The 18,903-nt window shown below is 44.0% G+C and overlaps 1 protein-coding gene across 8 annotated transcripts in view; it reads left to right on the forward strand.

The window, feature by feature from the left end:
- Nucleotides 1-18,903, forward strand: part of ACACA (acetyl-CoA carboxylase alpha) — a 266,488-nt gene that overhangs the window by 222,341 nt on the left and 25,244 nt on the right. For all 8 annotated transcript variants that reach the window (XM_084750470.1, XM_084750475.1, XM_084750471.1 and 5 more), the window contains 5 exons: nucleotides 6,185-6,328; nucleotides 7,051-7,171; nucleotides 10,844-10,940; nucleotides 13,692-13,788; nucleotides 14,997-15,132. In XM_084750470.1, coding sequence (XP_084606596.1) covers nucleotides 6,185-6,328; nucleotides 7,051-7,171; nucleotides 10,844-10,940; nucleotides 13,692-13,788; nucleotides 14,997-15,132 — 595 coding nt within the window. The remainder of the gene's footprint in view (nucleotides 1-6,184; nucleotides 6,329-7,050; nucleotides 7,172-10,843; nucleotides 10,941-13,691; nucleotides 13,789-14,996; nucleotides 15,133-18,903) is intronic.

Consider the following 18,903-nt stretch of genomic DNA (forward strand, 5'->3'; position numbering starts at 1 on the left):
ATGAATGAATAGGATGCATTTACTATGATAACCGGAAGAAGCTAGGCTCCGAAATGCCGCCTAATCTGTGGATCTCTTTATATGCCATCTTATAAAAGGCAGAGCAGTCAGAGCAGGGAGGAGCTCAGTGGCTGTCAGGCATGGCAGAGGGCACAGGGGAGCCTCATGATGGAAGTGTTCCTGTGTCTCTATTGTGGTACTGGTTGTAACTATATGTGTTTGTCAGTGCCCGTGAATTTTACACTATAAATTGGATGCTTCTGTTACATGTGAATTATCCCTCAATAACCCAGACTTTCCCATCCCCCTGGTTCTCTTTTGAGACGGGGTCTCACACAGTGGAAGCTGACCGTGAACTCCTGAGTCTCCTGCCTCCAGTTCCCAGTGCTGGGGTCACAGGCATGAGTCACCACACCTGGCCCTAAACCAGATTTTATTTAAAATGCTAAGTATTTCCGTATTTGGAACTGATTTATTGTCAGTACTTTCATGTCTCTAGCTAAATGAGTAGTTAGCTGATGGATCCCTGGGATGAGTGATTTCTTTTGGCAGGCAGCTCTTTATCCAGAAGCCTGTGCATTTTCTCTCACAAATGACAGGGAAACCACCTATGGGTCTTCTCTAGTCCTTACGTTGAAAATGAGTCCCTGGCCCGTATCCACTCCACCTGCAAACCCTTATCGTCCTCCTGCTGGTGAGTCAACAAGCACAAGTCTTGCAGTGCTCTTTCTGGTCTGTATCTCAGTGTCCTTGTGGCTAGCTAAGTACTGCCCTGTCAGGGGCTGAAAGCATACACCTGCCCTAGGAGGCCAGGACAAGATGGTCAGCTGTAGGCCAGCTTGAGCTACATACATAGCAAAACACTAGTTTTAAATACATTGGAAACAAAGCCAAAGTCTTTTCCCACCACTGGTAGCAACAATCTCTTTGCTCAAGATTACTCTTCAGCAAACTTGATCACATCAGAATTTGTGTCTTATTGAGAGTCTTTGAGTCTCGCAAGGGTATTATCTTGACTCTAGCTATGGCTCAGTCAGCCCCTCTCCCTGCCAGTGTGTGTCACTGAGCTTCCTCTCTCTGCCCCCAAGCCAAATCTACCAGCTGCCAGCTAGCTCTCCAGTTTACCAGTGCCAGCAGGGACAGCAAAGTATAGAAAGAAATATAACCCTGTAGCTATATATTTGGTAGCATCCAAATATTCTTGGTCACAGAGGTGTTGTCCCTGGCTCCCAAGAAATTTAATTCCCCTCACCCTTGGATATATTCCTGGAGAAACATTTACACAGTAGTATGTGCAGCAGCTCTTGGAATTGTTAATTGGAGATCTTTTACTTGTCAGCTTTTAAAAATGTAGTTCCCTCAGGTCAAGGAGGATGCTAGCAGCACTCGCTGCCCCTTTCTTCTATTTCATCCTCCCTCTCTTTTGTCCCTATTTTCCACTTTTCCCTTATTCCCATCTACTTTTATTCATGTCTTTCTGCCCTCTCCAATCCTTTATCAATAGCATCCCAGAGTGACTTTAATACCTAGAATCATGCATGACATCCAGTGATGATGATTGCTCAGTAAATTTACCGTCTGGAGAATGGAAATACCACGAGAGGATTGCAGCGAGGTCTCTGCTTGTGTAGCCTGATTCTCACAGTCAGAGGAATTTTGTGCTCCCTGCTTCCTAAAATAGTAGATGCCCTGATTTTCCAAGGATTGTTAAAAAGGAAGAAAGGTGCAGATTTTCCTTTTTGCCATGATCAATATGCGCCATTATTATTTTCTGTCTTATCACATGATGGCAAATATTTACATATAACTCTAAAGGTTCCAAACAAAATATGTATATCAGGATAAAAGCAATATTTTAGAAATTGAACCAAGTTTCATCTTTGAAACTTGGAAATCTCAATACCTGTGCTGACAAATACCCTGACAAGTAAATACTGCACTCATTCAGTATTACACAGTGATTTCATTTGCACGAACCCTCACAGTGCTCTGCCCCTTCCATCAAACGTCTGGAGCACTGGGGAAAGGAAGAATGTGTTTATCTTGATCTCCAAAAAGGGATTTAAGGGTGAGAGCAGGCAGTATGTTAGACTGTTTTCATTGCCTGTCAGCTGTGGTAAACCCGAGCTGTCTGCAGTGTCTCTGGATAAGCAGCGGCAGCGGCAGCAGCAGCAGCGGCCTTCGTGTGTATGGCTGCATTCAAGTCTACCTCTTAGGCGTCTCTGCAGACTCTAAAGCACCTTTGGCGAAACCTTTAACAATTGCATCTCTACTAATCACTGGCTTTCATGAGCTTCTTTAACTCTTAGGTCTGCCAACTACAGTAAGTGGAGCGTTCTCTTAAGTATAGAGACCGGGTAAAGAACTTTCCTTTCAGGTTTAGTCCCTTAGGTCTGTGGCCTGGGTATCCTAAGCAGCAGACTCTGGCATGGTCCTTCTCTTGTTACTTCGTAGAGCTGCTTTGACCACTTAGGGCCAGAGAGCACAGGTGGCCTCAGGAGTGCCCCTTTGACTGTCTCTTGTGTTTAAATGACGATAGATGCTTGTCAGGCAAATAAATTAGAAGTTTGTATCATGTAGTAGAAAATGTGAGGAGAATGATTCAAGCACCAGAACCCTGCAAGGAATTTGACTGATACAGAAATGCCTCTGTCAAGGTTTAAATGAGCGACAGATGAAGCCCACCTACCTGATGAAAAGATGAGGATGGTGAGGGCTGTTGACCCCCAGCACAGCTTTCTCTCAAGGCTTGGTAGGCCAGCATAGTGAGAAAAGCAGTGACTCTTTGTGGGTGCTTTTTACCTCTCTCGTTGCCAGCTCGGACTTGTGTTGCTGTCCTGCACAGTTCCTTCAGAGTTGGGCAGACTAGAACCTGGCCTAGCCCAGATTCTGCTGCCTTGGTTGGAGCTTTTGCAGTGACATATTCTAAAATCATTAAAATCACTTGAGTCTGCAATGACCCCATAAATCCGGAGCTGTAACGTGAGCCCTTCATCTCAGTGGCACATACTCCAAACCTACAGGCAGCTGAAGGTAGCCCTGGGTACTGTTTTCTCTTGTAGTTGCGTGACAGTGATATTGCTGCCTGTTTGCAGTTAAGGAAGTTGGCTTCATTTCTGTTTCCATCTCTACCCCACCCCCCATCTTCCAAGCTAACGTTGGTCAGAAAGGGCTCTTTGGGCTCTATCCTGTGATTTCTCTTTCATTAACAAACCAAATGAAGCTAGGCAGTGGTGGCGCACACCTTTAATCCCAGCACTCAGAAGGCAGAGGCAGGTGGATCTTTGTGAGTTTGAGGCCAGCCTGGTCTACAGAGTGAGTTCCCAGACAGCCAGGGCCGTTACACAGAGAAACCCTGTCTTGAAAAATTAATTAATTAATCAATCGGACAGTTCAATGAGTCTTCTCAGGTGGTTAGCATTTGTTAGCACAGAAATAATGCTTTCAGTTGAGGAGAGCCCTGGGGGTTCTTTGGAACCCAGATGAAAAGAAATGCTTTCCCAGACATCTCCAGAGCAGCACAACTTGATCGAGAAGACAGACGGGCAGAGCTACTGACTCTGCTCCTTCTGTGAAAATGCTGAGCTGGGTTCAAAATAACAATTAGTATAGAATGAGAAGTAGTAGAACCTCTCTGGACAGCCTGGTGCTGGGCACCCCTCTCAACTCACTGAAAAGAGGGTGTAGACACGTAAGATGGTGCGTAGCTAGCTAACGTGTTATTAGTCATCGTGCTCCCTTTGTCTGAGCTTGGTTCTTCATTGGTTCATTTGGCAGTTTTGTAACTGTACAATGTTCTCGTGGTTAGACATGATCAAGAAATGGGACCAAAAATAATGTTTCTAAACAGAGAACACCCCTTTCCTATGTAGCAGGGAGCATCTGGCTCCTGGCATAAATTGTGAATATCAGATATTCAGGGTCAGCACGGTGTCTCCTTTTTATTTCATTTCTCCTTTCCAATTTTATTTTAATAATTAAAAATACTGCTGATCACACTGAATGACTTCTAGCAGAGAAGCAGTCTGTCCCAGAAGGACCAGTTGTGGGCCATCGGCTTTATGACAGCCATAAAACCAGAGTCAGATCAGAGCGTGGCCTCCCTGAATGACGGGCCTTCTGCCTCCACCAGAGTCCCCCGTCAACTGACTGCTTTGGAAATTTCTATTCGTTTGGGGTTTTTTTTTTTGTTGTTGTTGTTCTGTTTTGTTTCCTGATGCATGTGCAAGAGGGTGTGTGCACGCACGCTTAAAGATATAAATGAAACAGGTATGTAATGCCCTCTGCCTGTTAGAAAGACTAAAGCCATAAAAATAACAAACGGCATGTATTTGCTAGAATGTCAAAGTTATGAGTTTATTTTGTAATGATGTGCTCCTGCCTTCATGAGGTAAACTGGCCGTGGCGGAGGTGTTATTAGTAATATGGACTCAGTGGAGCAGAAAGCCGAGTGACCGAGAGATCAGTGTATCAGTCAGGGAGAGGGCAAATGGAAAGAGACAGCAGGAGAATGAGAAAAGAGCCTCAGCGCCTGGGCTGAGATTAAAGACAGACTGAGAGGAGGATGGCAGCCCACTGGTCAGATATGGTGCCCCCTGCTCACCGGCTCCTTCAAAGGAGCTGCCAGCATGTTGCTTGGCTTAGGGTTGTCTGGAAAGACTTGTTCTCTGTGCTTCCTTATCAAGGAAAGCAGTAATCGGAGAGCAATTTTGCTCTCCATATTCTTTTCAGAACATTCGCCTATGCCTTTCCTAGCTGAAGTTAAATGGAACCGAGGCCAGCGGGATCGCAGCGAGGTTATTATTTTGGTCACCAGCTTGCTCAGCCTTTGGAAGGTCTTGATGTAGGGGGCTGACCCAGCAGGCAGGGGAATCTCTCCAAGCCCGTAATAAGAAAGGGCCAATTGAAAATATACAGGCATAGTTTGTTGGCCCTTAATTTGTTTAGGTTCTCCCAAGAGGCTGAAAATGGATAAAACTTAGCAAGAAAAAAAAAAATTATGTTGTTGTTTCTTGGAAGAGAGGAGGGGGAAGAGAGAAGAGAACACACAGTGAGCACTCCACAACTGTTTAGCTCTCTCCAGGGCTACCCTAGATGGCTGGCAATTAGTGCACACTCAGCAGTTTGCAATAGTCAGTGATCAGCCCTCCTGACTTCCATCTGCTGGGTCAGAAAACCACCCTCCCTGGAAGAAATTATTAACCAATCTTAGGGAAGAAACAAAACCCTGCAATTTCCAAGTCCAAGAATATTTTTCCTTTTTTTTTTTTTTTTTTTCATCTTTAAGGGAAACTTTGTCGTTTCCATTTGTAAGTGCCCCCACCTAAGAAGAGTTAAAGTCCTCCAGAGACACTAGGGTGAGGCCCAAATCCTTTCCAGTCCTCAGAGGGAAACAGGCTTGGGAAATAAATCACAGACTCACACCTAGCAACAAAGAGGAGTGTAGGGGGTTTGTGTGTGTGTCGTGAGCTGCTTCGGGATTTTCCTGGTTTAGGGGATGGAGAAGGGAGATAGTGGGCCCACTTTAAAAATCATATGTCAGGGGGAAAGCTAGTCCTTCAGAAAAATAAGGCATCCAAGCTCATAGTGTCTCTTTAACAGAGACTCAGTGTGTGTGTGTGTGTGTAACTCTGCTAGACTGTAAATGAAAATGTAGCCAGTGCCCCCAGTGTCCCAGCCCACCTACCACAGTTTGAACTCAGAGCTAACGTCCTCTGCACTTGTCTGTGCTGGTTCTAGAGAGAGGGAGCCTGATGGTTTTAACATTACAACCGTGTATGTTAACTATTGAGGGTCTTTTTGCTTTCTAAATTTTCTTTTAAGAAAGATAGTCCTGGGGCTAGAGAGATGGCCTGCTCTTCCAAAGGTCCTGAGTTCAATTCCCTGCAACCACATGATGGTTCACAACCATCTGTAATATGATATGATGCCCTCTTCTGGCCTACAGGTGTACATACAGACAGAACACTGTATACATAATAAATAAATAAGTAAATAAATAAATCTTTAAAAAGAAAAAAGAAAGTCCTGGCAGTCTCTCTGAGCAACCCACAGAAAATAGGTTTGCTGTTGTCTGGTGGGAAAAACAACAAAACAAACCAAAAACACAACTATTTCAGTTAAGAATTGGGAAATAATGTACATCGTTATGTTTGTAGAGACCAGTGTCTTTTCACTTGTCTAGGTTCTTGGTCGGGAAGTATACACCTCCAACAATCAGCTTGGGGGCATCCAGATCATGCACAACAACGGGGTTACCCACTCCACTGTCTGTGATGACTTTGAGGGTGTGCTCACAGTCCTACACTGGCTATCATACATGCCTCAGGTGAGTCTTCCTACCTACTGTCTCTGCGGCAGCTTGTGTTTGAGGTACCCTGCTTGAAGAAATTTCTCTGAAACCTGCAGATTTCTTTATCTTGAAGCTGTCTCTTACCTTCTACCTTCAGAATACTTTTGGATCTCATTAATACCCACTGTTTCCCAACCACAGTTATTTCATGGCTTATATATGTTCAAGTCCCAAAATATTAAGACTTCCTTATCTCGGGCTGGAGAGATGGCTCAGAGGTTAAGAGCACTGACCATCCAAAGGGCCCGAGTTCAATTCCCAGCAACCACATGGTGGCTCACAACCATCTATAATGTGATCAGTGCCCTCTTCTGGCCTACAGGTGTACGTGCAGGCAGAGCACTGTATACATAATAATAAATAATCTTTAAAAAAAAAAACAAAACAACAAAACTTATCTCTGCATTTCCTGCCTGTAGTAACCATTTGTCCTCTAGGAGCTTGCTTCTAAGAGAGCAGGGCATGATGGGTGAGGTCAGAGTGCACCAGAGTGCATGTGTTAGGCTCCTAAGTGAAAGTTGGGAACTGCGTGCACCCTGGGGCTTGACATATAGCTGGGGTGCTTCTGCTTGGTGATTGGGTCCAACAGGTGCAGTTCTGTCAGCGGGCCCTGCTGTCTTTGTCTGGAGCTGTTGTTGCTGAGCTGAGGTGTGAGGCCGAGTGGCTGATGTGCCCATTCTCTCCCACTCTTTCTCCAGAGTGTGCATAGCTCGGTTCCTCTCCTCAATTCCAAGGATCCTATAGATAGAATCATCGAGTTTGTTCCCACAAAGGCCCCGTATGATCCTCGGTGGATGCTGGCAGGCCGACCTCACCCAAGTACGTATATGATTAAGGTATCCTTGCTGTCACAGTCTGTGTGGTCACTAGCCAACTGTAGCACAAAAGCATATTACTAAAGGGTATTGAGCCAACTGTAGGCGAGGGTGCCTGCAGCCTCAGCAGCACTCGGGAGGCTGAGGCATGAGCATCACCAGTACTAGTATGAGGCCAGCCTGGGCTACATAGTAATCCAAGTCCAGCCTGAGATGGACTGAAGAGACATAGCTAAACTGCGTCTCAAACCAAAAGGTAGCAGAAGACAGATACTTTAAATGTAGAATTCAACTATACACTTACTAGCAGGCTGTTGTTGAATACCACCCCCATGTTCTTCGTATGGTACTGGCAATAGTAGTGACAGTGAAATGCTTTTAAGAAGTCCTGAGTTGCTGGGTGTGATGGCACTCGGGAGGCAGAGGCAGGTGGATTGCTGTGAGTTCGAGGCCAGCCTGGTCTACAAAGTGAGTCCAGAACAGCCAGTGCTACACAGAGAAATCTTGTCTCGAAAAACCAAAAGAGAAAAACCAAGAAGAAGAAGGAGGAGGAAGCAGTAGTAGCAGTGCTGGGCATGGTAGTGTGTGCTGTGATCCAGCCCAGGGAAGGCACATCCAGCCTAGTGTGCTATTGTTGTAGGCCAGTAGGTGGCACCCGAGTGGTGATGACGCCTCACATGCCTCATACACCACACACACACACACACACACACACACACACACACACACACACACACACCTCACTCACACTCACACATTGCAAAAAAAAAATTTACATGTGTTAATACACTTGTAATTGCAGAAACCTTCTTTTGTAAAGCCCCAAGTGGCCTGTTGTTTTATTTTGTTTTGTTGTTTGGTTGTTGTTGTTGTTGTTGTTGATGTTGTTGTTGTTGTTGAGGTAAGGTTTCACTTTGTAGCCTAAGTTGGCCTGGGACTGCCTCTGTAGCTCAGGTTGGCCCTTACCTCTCAAATCCTTTTGCTTCTATATGCCATGTGCTGAGGTTCCAGGCAAGAACTATGTATCACACCTGATCCCTGCTTTCTCCAAATGCGTGTTTATTGTCACTATTCATTTAAAAAATACTGTGTATGTGTAAAAGAATGGGTTGCACAGGCTAGAGAGGCTGCTCAGCAGTTAAGACCGCTGGCTACTCTTCCAGACCTAGATTTGGCTTTTAGGAACCACATGGCAGCCTACGGCCATCTGTAACTCCAGCTCCAGGGGACTCAGCGTCCTCTTCTGGCCTTCCTGGGCACCAGATACATGCCTGGCATACAGACACACATGTGGGCAAAATGCTACCCACATCAAAATAAAAAATGAACTGCAGAAGATATTTTGTTAAATTTAAGGGTCGTTGTGATTCTACTGAAGTAAAAAGACCTGTGTATAAGGAAGACTTACTAGAAGCCACTCAAAGCAGCCGATGTAAGAGCACGTCCTTATAAATAATATCTTATTTTTGCATGATTCTGTGGCAGTTATTTTGTTGCCAGGGCTTCATCTTAATGTCAAGCTGTAGATACTCTAGAAAATTCAAGAGAACTCTGTTAGTTTAAATTTATAACCATGCCTTTTTGCTCTATGCCTTTTCTTATTAATCTTAATAAAATTATTTTTTCTTACAGAAGCAAAAAAATCACCATAGTCACCTTTCTTTTCTCTTATTGTATACATGATAATGGTGTGAACCATAAGCCTGACATAGTGATTGGCTTTTAAAAGCCAGGACTTTTCTGAGAATTAAGTGGGTCTCCTCTAAACTCAGAACAAAGCTCAGTGAGGGTTCTCCGGGGAGACATAGAGAAGCATCTTAGTGGCACTCCAGTTCTGCATCTGAGTCAGAGTGGCTTCCTTGTGGGACCATCAAGTCCAGCCAGCATAGCCAATGGCCCCTTCCTCCCTAGTCAGCATATGAGGCCTTATGCACACCAGGCAAGAATCCTGCCACCCAGCTAGACTTCTAGCCAGCTCTCAAGGGTTTTGAAACAAGTAAACTTTCTAATTTGGAAATTAATTCTATAGTTCCAAATTATTATCGAAGTAAAAATTATAAATGATCTAGGCATCCGGTTAAAATTTCAGTGTCCTGGTGAAACTTGAAATTTGGTTCAGAACCTTTATCAGAACTCGAGCCCTTGCAAAGCATAGTGGTATATGCATTTAATCCAGCGCTTTCAGAGGAAGAGGCAGGAGGATTATACATTCCAGTCTAGCTGGGGTAAGATTGTTTTAAAAAGCGAAGCACCTTTGTTTTGTAGGGTGAACAGAAGTACATGTGTAGGTGGGCACTATCCAGGTCATTATTAATAAGAACCACAGAGTGAAATGAAATTTGTGATAAACTAAGTTTCCTGGTGTTTTGGATAATATTTTTTCATTGACTCTCTAGTAATTCATCCTGCTGTCTATGTGCAGCTAACACTCGCTCCCAAACCGAGTGACTTCAGATTTTAATTTAGTGGAAGCGTTAAAGAAAGCAGATGATTCCCCGTGATAAGTTAAAGCAGATATCTTCTAGGTGAAAAGTTAAAGTCATTTATTAGAGGAGATAGTGCCGTGATATTCTTCAAACTGACGCCCAACACGAGACCAGAATCTAAACGATCAGCTTTGGGCTCACGATGGAGAGATAATTTTGAAATGGATGATCACATTTTACACCGGGGCCATAGAGGCAAGGAATGTAGAACACAGTAATTACAAGTTTAGTCTTGATAAAACACTGTCCATCCTATTTAAGTCAGCAGAGGTTAGCTTGCTCAGATCTCTACTTTTAATTGGTTTTGGACTTGAGGTTTAGGGGGTGGAGGGCCTTGTTCAAATTAGAAGAATCACTGAGAAACTGTGAGCTGAGAGGGCAAGTGAGGAAACAGTTATTTGCAGAAGCCTTCATGGGTACTTGGTCAAACATTTATGCCTGTGGAACAAAAGTTTTGTCTTAAACTAGGGTGGTGAAGTTATATGCCTTGCCAGTATAGGGCACTGAGTGAGGAAGGCAAGTAATGTTATTAAGTGTGTATATTTTTTTTAGTGTATATAGCTTAACCATTATGTTTTTGTTCTGTCAAAGGCATGTAGTCATGGCTCTTCATGTAGAAAGATTATACTTTGTCAGTCATAAGTAAAGTGAGTATATATCGTTGCATTTCTGGCAGAGAGACAGAATCTATTATTTACCTCCAAGTTTGATTCTTCATCTGATCATTAATGCTTACGGTTTTCATCTTCCCATTAAAAGAAAATCACTGAAATCAAACAGAATTGTAAGGCAAGTTTTAAAATAGAAATAAACATTTTAAAAACATCTTTAATGACTTGGCTGCCTCTTGACAAATGTTCGTGGTGTCTTGAAAAAAGCCAAGCTATTTATTTAAAGGCATGCAAACTCTGCTAACTGAACCCCATCGTTTAACAATAAATGATGCTTTTGCTGATAAATGATTCTCTCTATGCAGACTAGCAAATGAAATAGGGGATGATTTCTGAAGGCAGATGAACACTCGCTTGCTTAATGCTCCCATCTATTATAATATGGTTAGAGACAACAAACTCCTCAAAATAAGTCCCCAGATCCCACCTTAAATCCATCAGCCCAGTGCGCTGCTGCCGGTAGGCAACTGCCTTTATGCTTCTCACTTCTTTCCCACCCCCACCCCTTTTCCTTCCCAGCCCAGAAAGGCCAGTGGTTGAGTGGATTTTTTGACTATGGATCTTTCTCAGAGATTATGCAGCCCTGGGCACAGACTGTGGTGGTTGGCAGAGCCAGGTAAGACCTCTTTCGTTTTGGAAACTCTTTTTTTTCCCAAGTGAAAATAGTAAAGGAAAGGGCCACGCTTTTACCAGTTAAGCTCTTTGTCTGTGTTTTCTAAGAGTAATAGATGATAGCCAACGTCAGGGTAACCTGCTGATTCCTGTAGTCATTCAGGGTGTCCCCCTAATGATGTGTTTAGCCTGAGGGCAGAAGGATTTCTTTTTATACTTCTGCAAGAGAAACTCTGGAAACCACAAAGCCACCCTACAATAGCTATCACCAATCAGTTTCCTCCCCACAAGACTGCTTTTTCTCAGGAGCGGGCACTACACAGTTCTCCGTGTACCCTGAGAGGAGTTTTTTCTGACATCATGACTACTGAAGAGACTTATAATACTGCATTGTATTGGAATAGAATCAGATTTGAATCGGAAAAAAATTTTTTTTTAAAATCTGAAACAGGAGTAAAATAAGCTGGCATAGGTTGCTGGGATACCCATATTTTTCAAGTGGGAAATTGAAGTTTCTATTAAATTTTAATACCCGCTCTAAGAAGTGCTTCACTCAACAGCAAGCTCCGTGCAAAATAATCTGTCGTGCTTGCTCTAACGAGCACCTGCCAAGGCTGATCTTAATCTAGGTCTGTGCTGCAGACATGCTGCCTGAGAGATCTGCATCAGGGGCTCACCTTCCTCCAGGGGGCAATCAGTTTTTCTTATCTTGGTGAAAAGAGGCACCTGCTCAAGATTCTCCAACATGCCACATTGGCTTGAGATTTAGATGCTAGCCTTGAAAATAATTCTAGGCTTTGTGGTTCTCTCAGTACGTCAGGTCAGCATGCCTCATGCTGCCAGTGACAAGGAGCCATCAGATGGCGAATCCCACAGACAGGGCCTTCCACTGTGACACTGAATAGTAGTCATCTGAGACAGGAACTCGGCAACTAGCTGCTCATTTTCTTTGAACTGTCAGGTCTTTTCCCTCACCCACAGCTACAGCATCCCTGTGAGTATTATCTTGTGTTGGTAAAATTCCTGCAGAGAAGTGCAAGTGGGGCACACAGTCACCACAAGTTCTCATGCGATACTAGAGTTGATGTTTTTGAGAATTTGTTTTTGTTTATTGTTTAACTTTTCCTGTGTATAAAGTACGTAACAGTCTTTAAGCCTTCCAAAGCCAAAACTTTGCTAAAGTCTTTAAGATCTTTCTGTGGGATATGAGAGAGCAATGCTTTACCCTTAAGATTAGAGAAACAGGGATTAGTCTGCAACCACAATCAGTCAAGCTTGGCGTTGGCTAGCTCAGCTATTGTTTATTCCAGCGTTCACTCAGACTTCTTCCTTTCTTTCCGTCTGACGTTCTGGGCTTCTTACTCCAGACACATACACATGCTCAGAAGTATATAAAACAAATGGCGCTAGCTTCTTCCAAAGGCAGTGCATTTCAAGAAATAAATATAAATGTATTCTTCTGGGATTGTTACTGTAAGTGCTGCCAAAACTCATCTTTGGTATGTATGTTTGGAATATGTGTGCTATTGGCTGTAAATTGTCTTTTATTATTCCATGGCACCTTGTCCAGGGACACACTATAAAACAAGATGTAGCATCTTCATGTGCTAGCCTGATAAAATTTATATGAAGTATAATAGAAAACAGAAGTTGTTCTGAGCTGTTTTCAACTTCAATAAATAACTGTAATACTCGGATAAAGATGTTCTTTATTAGGTCACATGGGCCCTAATATATAAGTTATAAGTTACCGATTTAGGGTGGCTTTTGCAATTACAAGTTTCTAGTTGGAGAGTTAATCATTGTGAACAGAAATATTTCTGAACCCTCCTGTGTACCTCCTGCTCGTTGTCTGGTTGTCTAGAGGGCTTTTGATTCTGATTCAGTGCAGGCAAGTGACAAGGGGGTGCTGGGTGGTCCCCACTCGGCTCTAGCTAGGTCTCTTGTGATGAAAAGAATCTATTTCCAGTAGTCGATGTAACAGCTAAAGGCCATCCTTCATGGGAAAGTTTGTTACGGACGGGCGTGTTGTAGGGAATGAGAGTAAAACCCAGCCCAGCCCCAGCCCAGGGGAAGCCCTGGCAGAAGGAAGATGGAGTCACATTTTCTGGAGTAAGGACTCACCCTGCATTCGGCATCTCCCTCCCTTTCTCTGCCTTCTTCCCTCCATTTCTGATTCGCTCTAGGAAATGAAGTTCCAATAGAGGAGACTATTACAGAATATACAGGCAGAAGCTTCAAACTTAGGGCTCTTAGCGTAGCTTTGAAATTAAGTATCTGCTTCTGAAACGATCCAAGATTATTACTAAAACTATTCCTGTCTCATTGTTCCTTTCCACTGTAGCAAAATCAAGGGCTTGTTTAACTACCACAGCTCTGCCCCATAAGGCCAGCAGTTTCAGACCATGTCCCACTGTCAGGAGCTGATTGACAACAAACTGAGAAGGTTCACTTGGTGACCACAGAAGTAGATGTGTACACTAGGCTGTTGAGTCTCCCCTTACATAGCGCTCAGTTTGAGCTTATCCTGTTGGGTGCTTTAAAATGAGTGAGTGGGAGGGAACTTTGCACTGTATTTACAAGGTAAATACAAAATCCCAGAGGTCTCACATTTAACCTCTAGAAGCATTAGTCTCTCTCCTGCTGTCTGTCTGATTATAGTTTTTCCCTCAGTGTTTGTGTACAGCTGAAAACCAAATGCCTAGCTGTAATGTTAATGTGCACTATGTTCCTGTGTGGCTCTCCCTACCCCCAGGTTAGGAGGTATCCCTGTTGGGGTAGTTGCTGTAGAAACACGAACCGTGGAACTCAGTATCCCAGCTGATCCTGCAAACCTGGATTCTGAAGCCAAGGTTGGTCACCTCAAGTATTCCTTGTGCCTGTGCTTGGAGTACCTTTATGCCTGGTGTTTGTTTCCCTTCTACAGAGCCTACAGATATGCTGGGAGTATCGTAAGCCACCAGATTTTAGAAGGAAGGGTAGCAGCAACCTTAAATGATTGCAGAACACTGTGATCACTTTCAAGATGCCTCTAGATAACTGCAAGCCAAGTTTTATGTGGAAAGTGAAATAGGCCTCTGCAGTAGTCTTGGTGATGCTGGGAAGCAGTGTGCTTTTGTGGGCGTGTGGTCTCACAGAGAGGCAACTGGCACTGATGCTCATCTGTTCCACGTTCCCTAAGCTACACCTCAGAGTGATAATGTCTTTCAGAGCACCAGCTTGGAAACTGTAGCCACCGCCCCACCCCCCTTTAAAGATGGATTCCATTTTCATACATGTCACCATCTAGAAAGGGGCAGGGGTGTGAAACAGAGCAATAAGGAGACTCCTCGGCTGTATCACACCGAGAATCAGGTTACTAGTCACAGTACCAGAGACCTGAGGAGATTCTAGAGGTGTCTTGCTTTGAATAGTGTAGGCTGGGGCAATAGCTCAGTCGCTAATGTGCCTGCCATACAAGCATGAAGACCTGAGTTTGGTTCCCAGAACCAACATTTAATAACAAACGAGTTAGATATGATGGCACATGCTTGTGATCCCAGCACTGGGGAGGCAAAGGCAGGTGGATTCTTGGGGTTGCTAATCAGCCAGCCTCGCCTACTTGAGTGAAGTCTTAGCCAGTGAGAGGCCCTGTCTCAAAAAAGCAAAGTAGATGAGAACTGAGAATGACATCCAGTGTTGATAGCTGGCTTTTGCATACATAGATACACCCATGTTCACCCACATGCGCAAACATACACAAAGAAGAGAAAAAAATTGTGATATAATTGAGTTGCCTTTAAAAGATTTTCCCATGACTGCTTGAGAGAAGCAATTCAATTCCTCCTTTTGTCCAAGGAGTGACAGTGGCCAGGCTTCCAGAGACGAGTGTTCAACAAGGTCAAAGGTCAGGATCTTTTCATTTTCACTTCAGGGGTCATCCTCATGGTGAACAACGGTTTTAATTTATTTGGTTTGATCTTGAGCTTATTGTTTTTAATAAATAACAGCTTGACCAGTTGAGGGAGGTTCTCCTTCAAACTGTGTTGTTAATTGGCTCTTTCTGTACTTTCCCCAACAGATAATCCAGCAGGCCGGCCAGGTTTGGTTCCCAGACTCTGCGTTTAAGACCTATCAGGCTATCAAGGACTTCAACCGTGAAGGGCTACCTCTAATGGTCTTTGCCAACTGGAGAGGCTTCTCTGGTGGGATGAAAGGTGACTAATGGGATGGGAAGACAGTGACTGGCCTGCTGTAGCAGTGATCGCCAGGCATGGGGCTGGGAGGGAGGGGCGAGGTCAGGGGCGGTGTAGGTAGTGGTGATGCTGTGGGTGACCTGACAGCTCCCACTGTGTCTTCTAAGCTGAGTGTGGTGGCACCTGCCTGTAGTCCCAGGTGGATCTCTGAGTTCCAAGACAACCAGGGCTACACAGAGAACCACTGTCTCAACCCCCAACTCCTCCCTCCCAGAAAGATGTGCCTTCTAATTTCACACAAAAAAAGTTACAGAATAATCTAGTATTGTGTAGATGGGCTACTGTTGAAGATTCCGCGCTCATAGATAGATGTTAGACCATCCTGGTGGTCCTGTGAGTAGTGTTTTATCGGTTTCCACTCCTCTTTTCTGGAAATGTTCTTCATTCACATTCTAACATGACCAAGATATATTCTGAAATTAGCAGTAACTGCAAGAAAATGAAAAAACTATACCAGGGACTGGCTGTTCTTTGGCAATTTGTGATATCTTTTATTATTACCCACCAACAGCCGTAGGCTTGTGGCTCCAGCAGATTAGACCATTAGTATAAAGGCTCTAGTCCATGCCATGGGAATTTCTTAGTGATTAGGCAGCCAGTGTCACTATTAACGAAAAATCCTTCATGAACAGAGCCACTGTGGACAGTCCACAGAGAGCCAAAAATGATTACCTCATAGAAGGACAGCTACCCACAGCGGTGCAAAGGCTGGCCTCTGCACCTGCAGGCTGTGAGAGGATGCCCATGGGTCGTCCCTCATTTACCTCAGGGTTCTGAAGAGATTGGGCTGGCGGGTGAAAGGAGCTGTCGAAGTGCTGAAGTGATTGAGATTGCTGAGCTCCTAGAAATGTGAGGTAGTGAGTACATGAAGCCAGCAGGCGCTCCTCCACTTTCTGAGGGAGCAGCAGCCCGGAGGAGCTGCCCTTACCGGTTCCTGGACATGTGTGAGATATAGTCACAGTGTTTGCCAATAGTCTACCATTGCTCGGCCAGGCCTTATTGGGAAAATGAAGGGCTGTTAGTGGTTTTGCAGCCCTCAAAAAGACCATATTTTTTTTTTTAGAGAAATACCCCTTTTCCTGGAGAAGGTTTTGACTGTACAGACAGCTCAATTCTTAAGTACTTTTTAAAAATATCTTTTAATGTGTCTGGTGTCTTGCCTATGCATATTTATGTGCACCACGTGTATGCCTGGTACCTGTTGAGGTCAGAACAGAGAGTCAGATTCCCAGGAACTGGAGTTAGAAATGTTTGTGAGGCACCATGTGGCTGCTGGGGACTAAACCCAGGCTCAATGCAAGAGAAATAAATGCTCTAACCACCGAGAACTCTCCAGCCCCACCTGCGTACTTTAATTTTTTAAATTACATTTGTTTGGGGGAGGGGCCAAAGGACAACTTGTGGGAATTGGTTCTCTTCTCCCATCATGTAGGCCCTGGAATTCTAGCTCAAGCTGTCAGGTGTGACCTTTATTTACTGAGCCATGTTACTAGTCCCTTTTGTATCTTTTTTTTTTAAATATAAACTGAATCACCAATGAAAACACCATGAGAAAAGGAATACATAATTTTATCAAGTCAATCGTTTTAACTGAGTTCCGATGTGCAACTTTATTAGGTGCCTCTGAAAAAACAAAGATATGTCAGAAATAGACCTTGCCTCAAGGAGTCAAGAAAAATGTTCTTTGGGTAGTGTGATAAAAGCTGTAATATATAAACAAAATACCAGGGGCTCAAGAGAAGCTGCCTCACGGAAGCCGGGATCAAGAGGGATATGCTAACACGCTTTCATTCATACTCAAGAGGTTTGGTTAGCACTGGCTTACCTGCTCCCACTGCCTTTGCTGTTTCTTTTATGCTGACACCTGAGAAGTCAGTGATGTTCCCTAGTGACTACTTCATTGCAGGGCGCTACGAATGCACTCTTTGTGACACACTGGTAGGGTGCCTATCCAGTCTTACCTAGAGGTCAGAGCTGCCACTTGTACTAAAAGCCTCAATCCTGCTGCCTGCTTCGATATCAGTTTCTTACTGCTTGCTAAGCCCTGTTTGCAAGACAGGGTTTCCCTGTGCAGCCTAGGCTATCCAGGACTCACTTTGTAGATCAGCCTGGCCTCGAACTCAGAGATCCACCTGCCTCTGCCTCCTGAGTGCAGGGATTAAAGGTGTGCACCACCACACCTGGCTATTTTAACCATGTCTAAGTATATAATTTATTGTTTAATTATCTTCATAGTGCTGCTTAACAAGTAGTATTCTATCTCAAACTATTATCACCTTCAACATAAACTCTGCTTATTAAATAATAACTGTCATCTCCTTCTCCTTCCTGGTTAGGAATGAGTTATTGGCCTAACATAGTCCAGAGCAAAGTTCTTCTTTCTGAACTTTGGTGTGGTGCATCCGTTTATACATCACATAAGACAAAGAGGCTTTAGGGAAGATGGAGGCCTGTGTGAGAGCAGGAGGGGGAGGAACAGTCTCTCAGATGTACATACAGGTCAGGATGTTCCCACATATTATCTCATGTAAGAGGACCTAAAGTGAGAGCCTCTTGTCATTCTCCACAGCCCTTGGGGAGATGTTTGCAGTTTTGGTTTCAATACTGGCTGGGGATTATGCAGGGAGGGAAAATAAACAATTATGCCATCCCTCAGTGCACACAAACACACAGCCAGGAGCCGACTGCACTGTGGGTAAAATGACTCCAAAATTGTGTGTAATGAGTAGGAAAAGATTAGAGACAGCTCTTGCTATGCTGAAAATTGACATTAGTGGAGGGAAAAAAAAAACTCTTTACTAGTCGGCCTAGGAGGTCTAATTCGAGCAGTAAAAAATATAAATAAATAAATAAAAGCTTGTCAAGATGGTATTGGTACTTTTTTCCAATGAGCTCTATCTGGCCGGAAGGCTATTCAGCATAATGCAAAATTAAATTATAAAAACTGGCTGAATATTTAGATGGAAGAGCCATTTGGAAGCAGTTTATTTAGACGAACCGGCAATGACCCACAACAGGGAGACATCAAGCGTGAAATTTACTAGAAATTAGCACCAGGGTCCCAGCCTCAGCGTGAATAGCTTGATAGGATGCAAATCCCAGTGATATTAAGCCGCCTCACTGCTGGTGCTACAGGGTCACTCTCAGCTGGCTTTTCATGTTATACTTATTATTTTTTCCTAGGACAGGTTATAAATAACAATAAAAAACCACATTTATTGAAAACTTTAACTGGAATGAAAGTCTATTTTAAAGTCTCTGATTACTTGGATGTTGAAATACAATGTCCGCCAGCCGTAATGAACTCATGAGAGACATTGCATGCATGCAGCTTGTGTATGCCTAATGTTTACCTCAATGCCTAACATAATCTTGCCTAAGCCAGTAAGATCCGTTCCAGTTTGCGAGTCTGGGGCACTGTGGAGACACTTCCGCACCCCACTCCCTTGTCTAGAGCACGTGGCTGGCACAGCCTCTGTGTTGTATAACAATGAAGGCCCCTGGCAGAGTTGATACCTGGGTCCCGGGTGTGATCAGCATTCATGCAGATGTGACTCCCAGGACGCTAGCAGGCTCCTTCCTCTCCAGTGAAGAACGGATCGGATCGATGGTTCCGTTTCCAGTCCACTTGTACTTCTCAGGCACAGGGAGCGACAAGCACATACATGACTTTAAATTTCCCTGAACCGACTCTAGAGAAAGCCTTGGAGACCCTCCCCTGATATTCTTAGC

Source organism: Acomys minous (genome assembly GCF_964271855.1).
Source record: "Acomys minous genome assembly, chromosome: 12".
Classification (NCBI taxonomy): Eukaryota; Metazoa; Chordata; class Mammalia; order Rodentia; family Muridae; genus Acomys; species Acomys minous.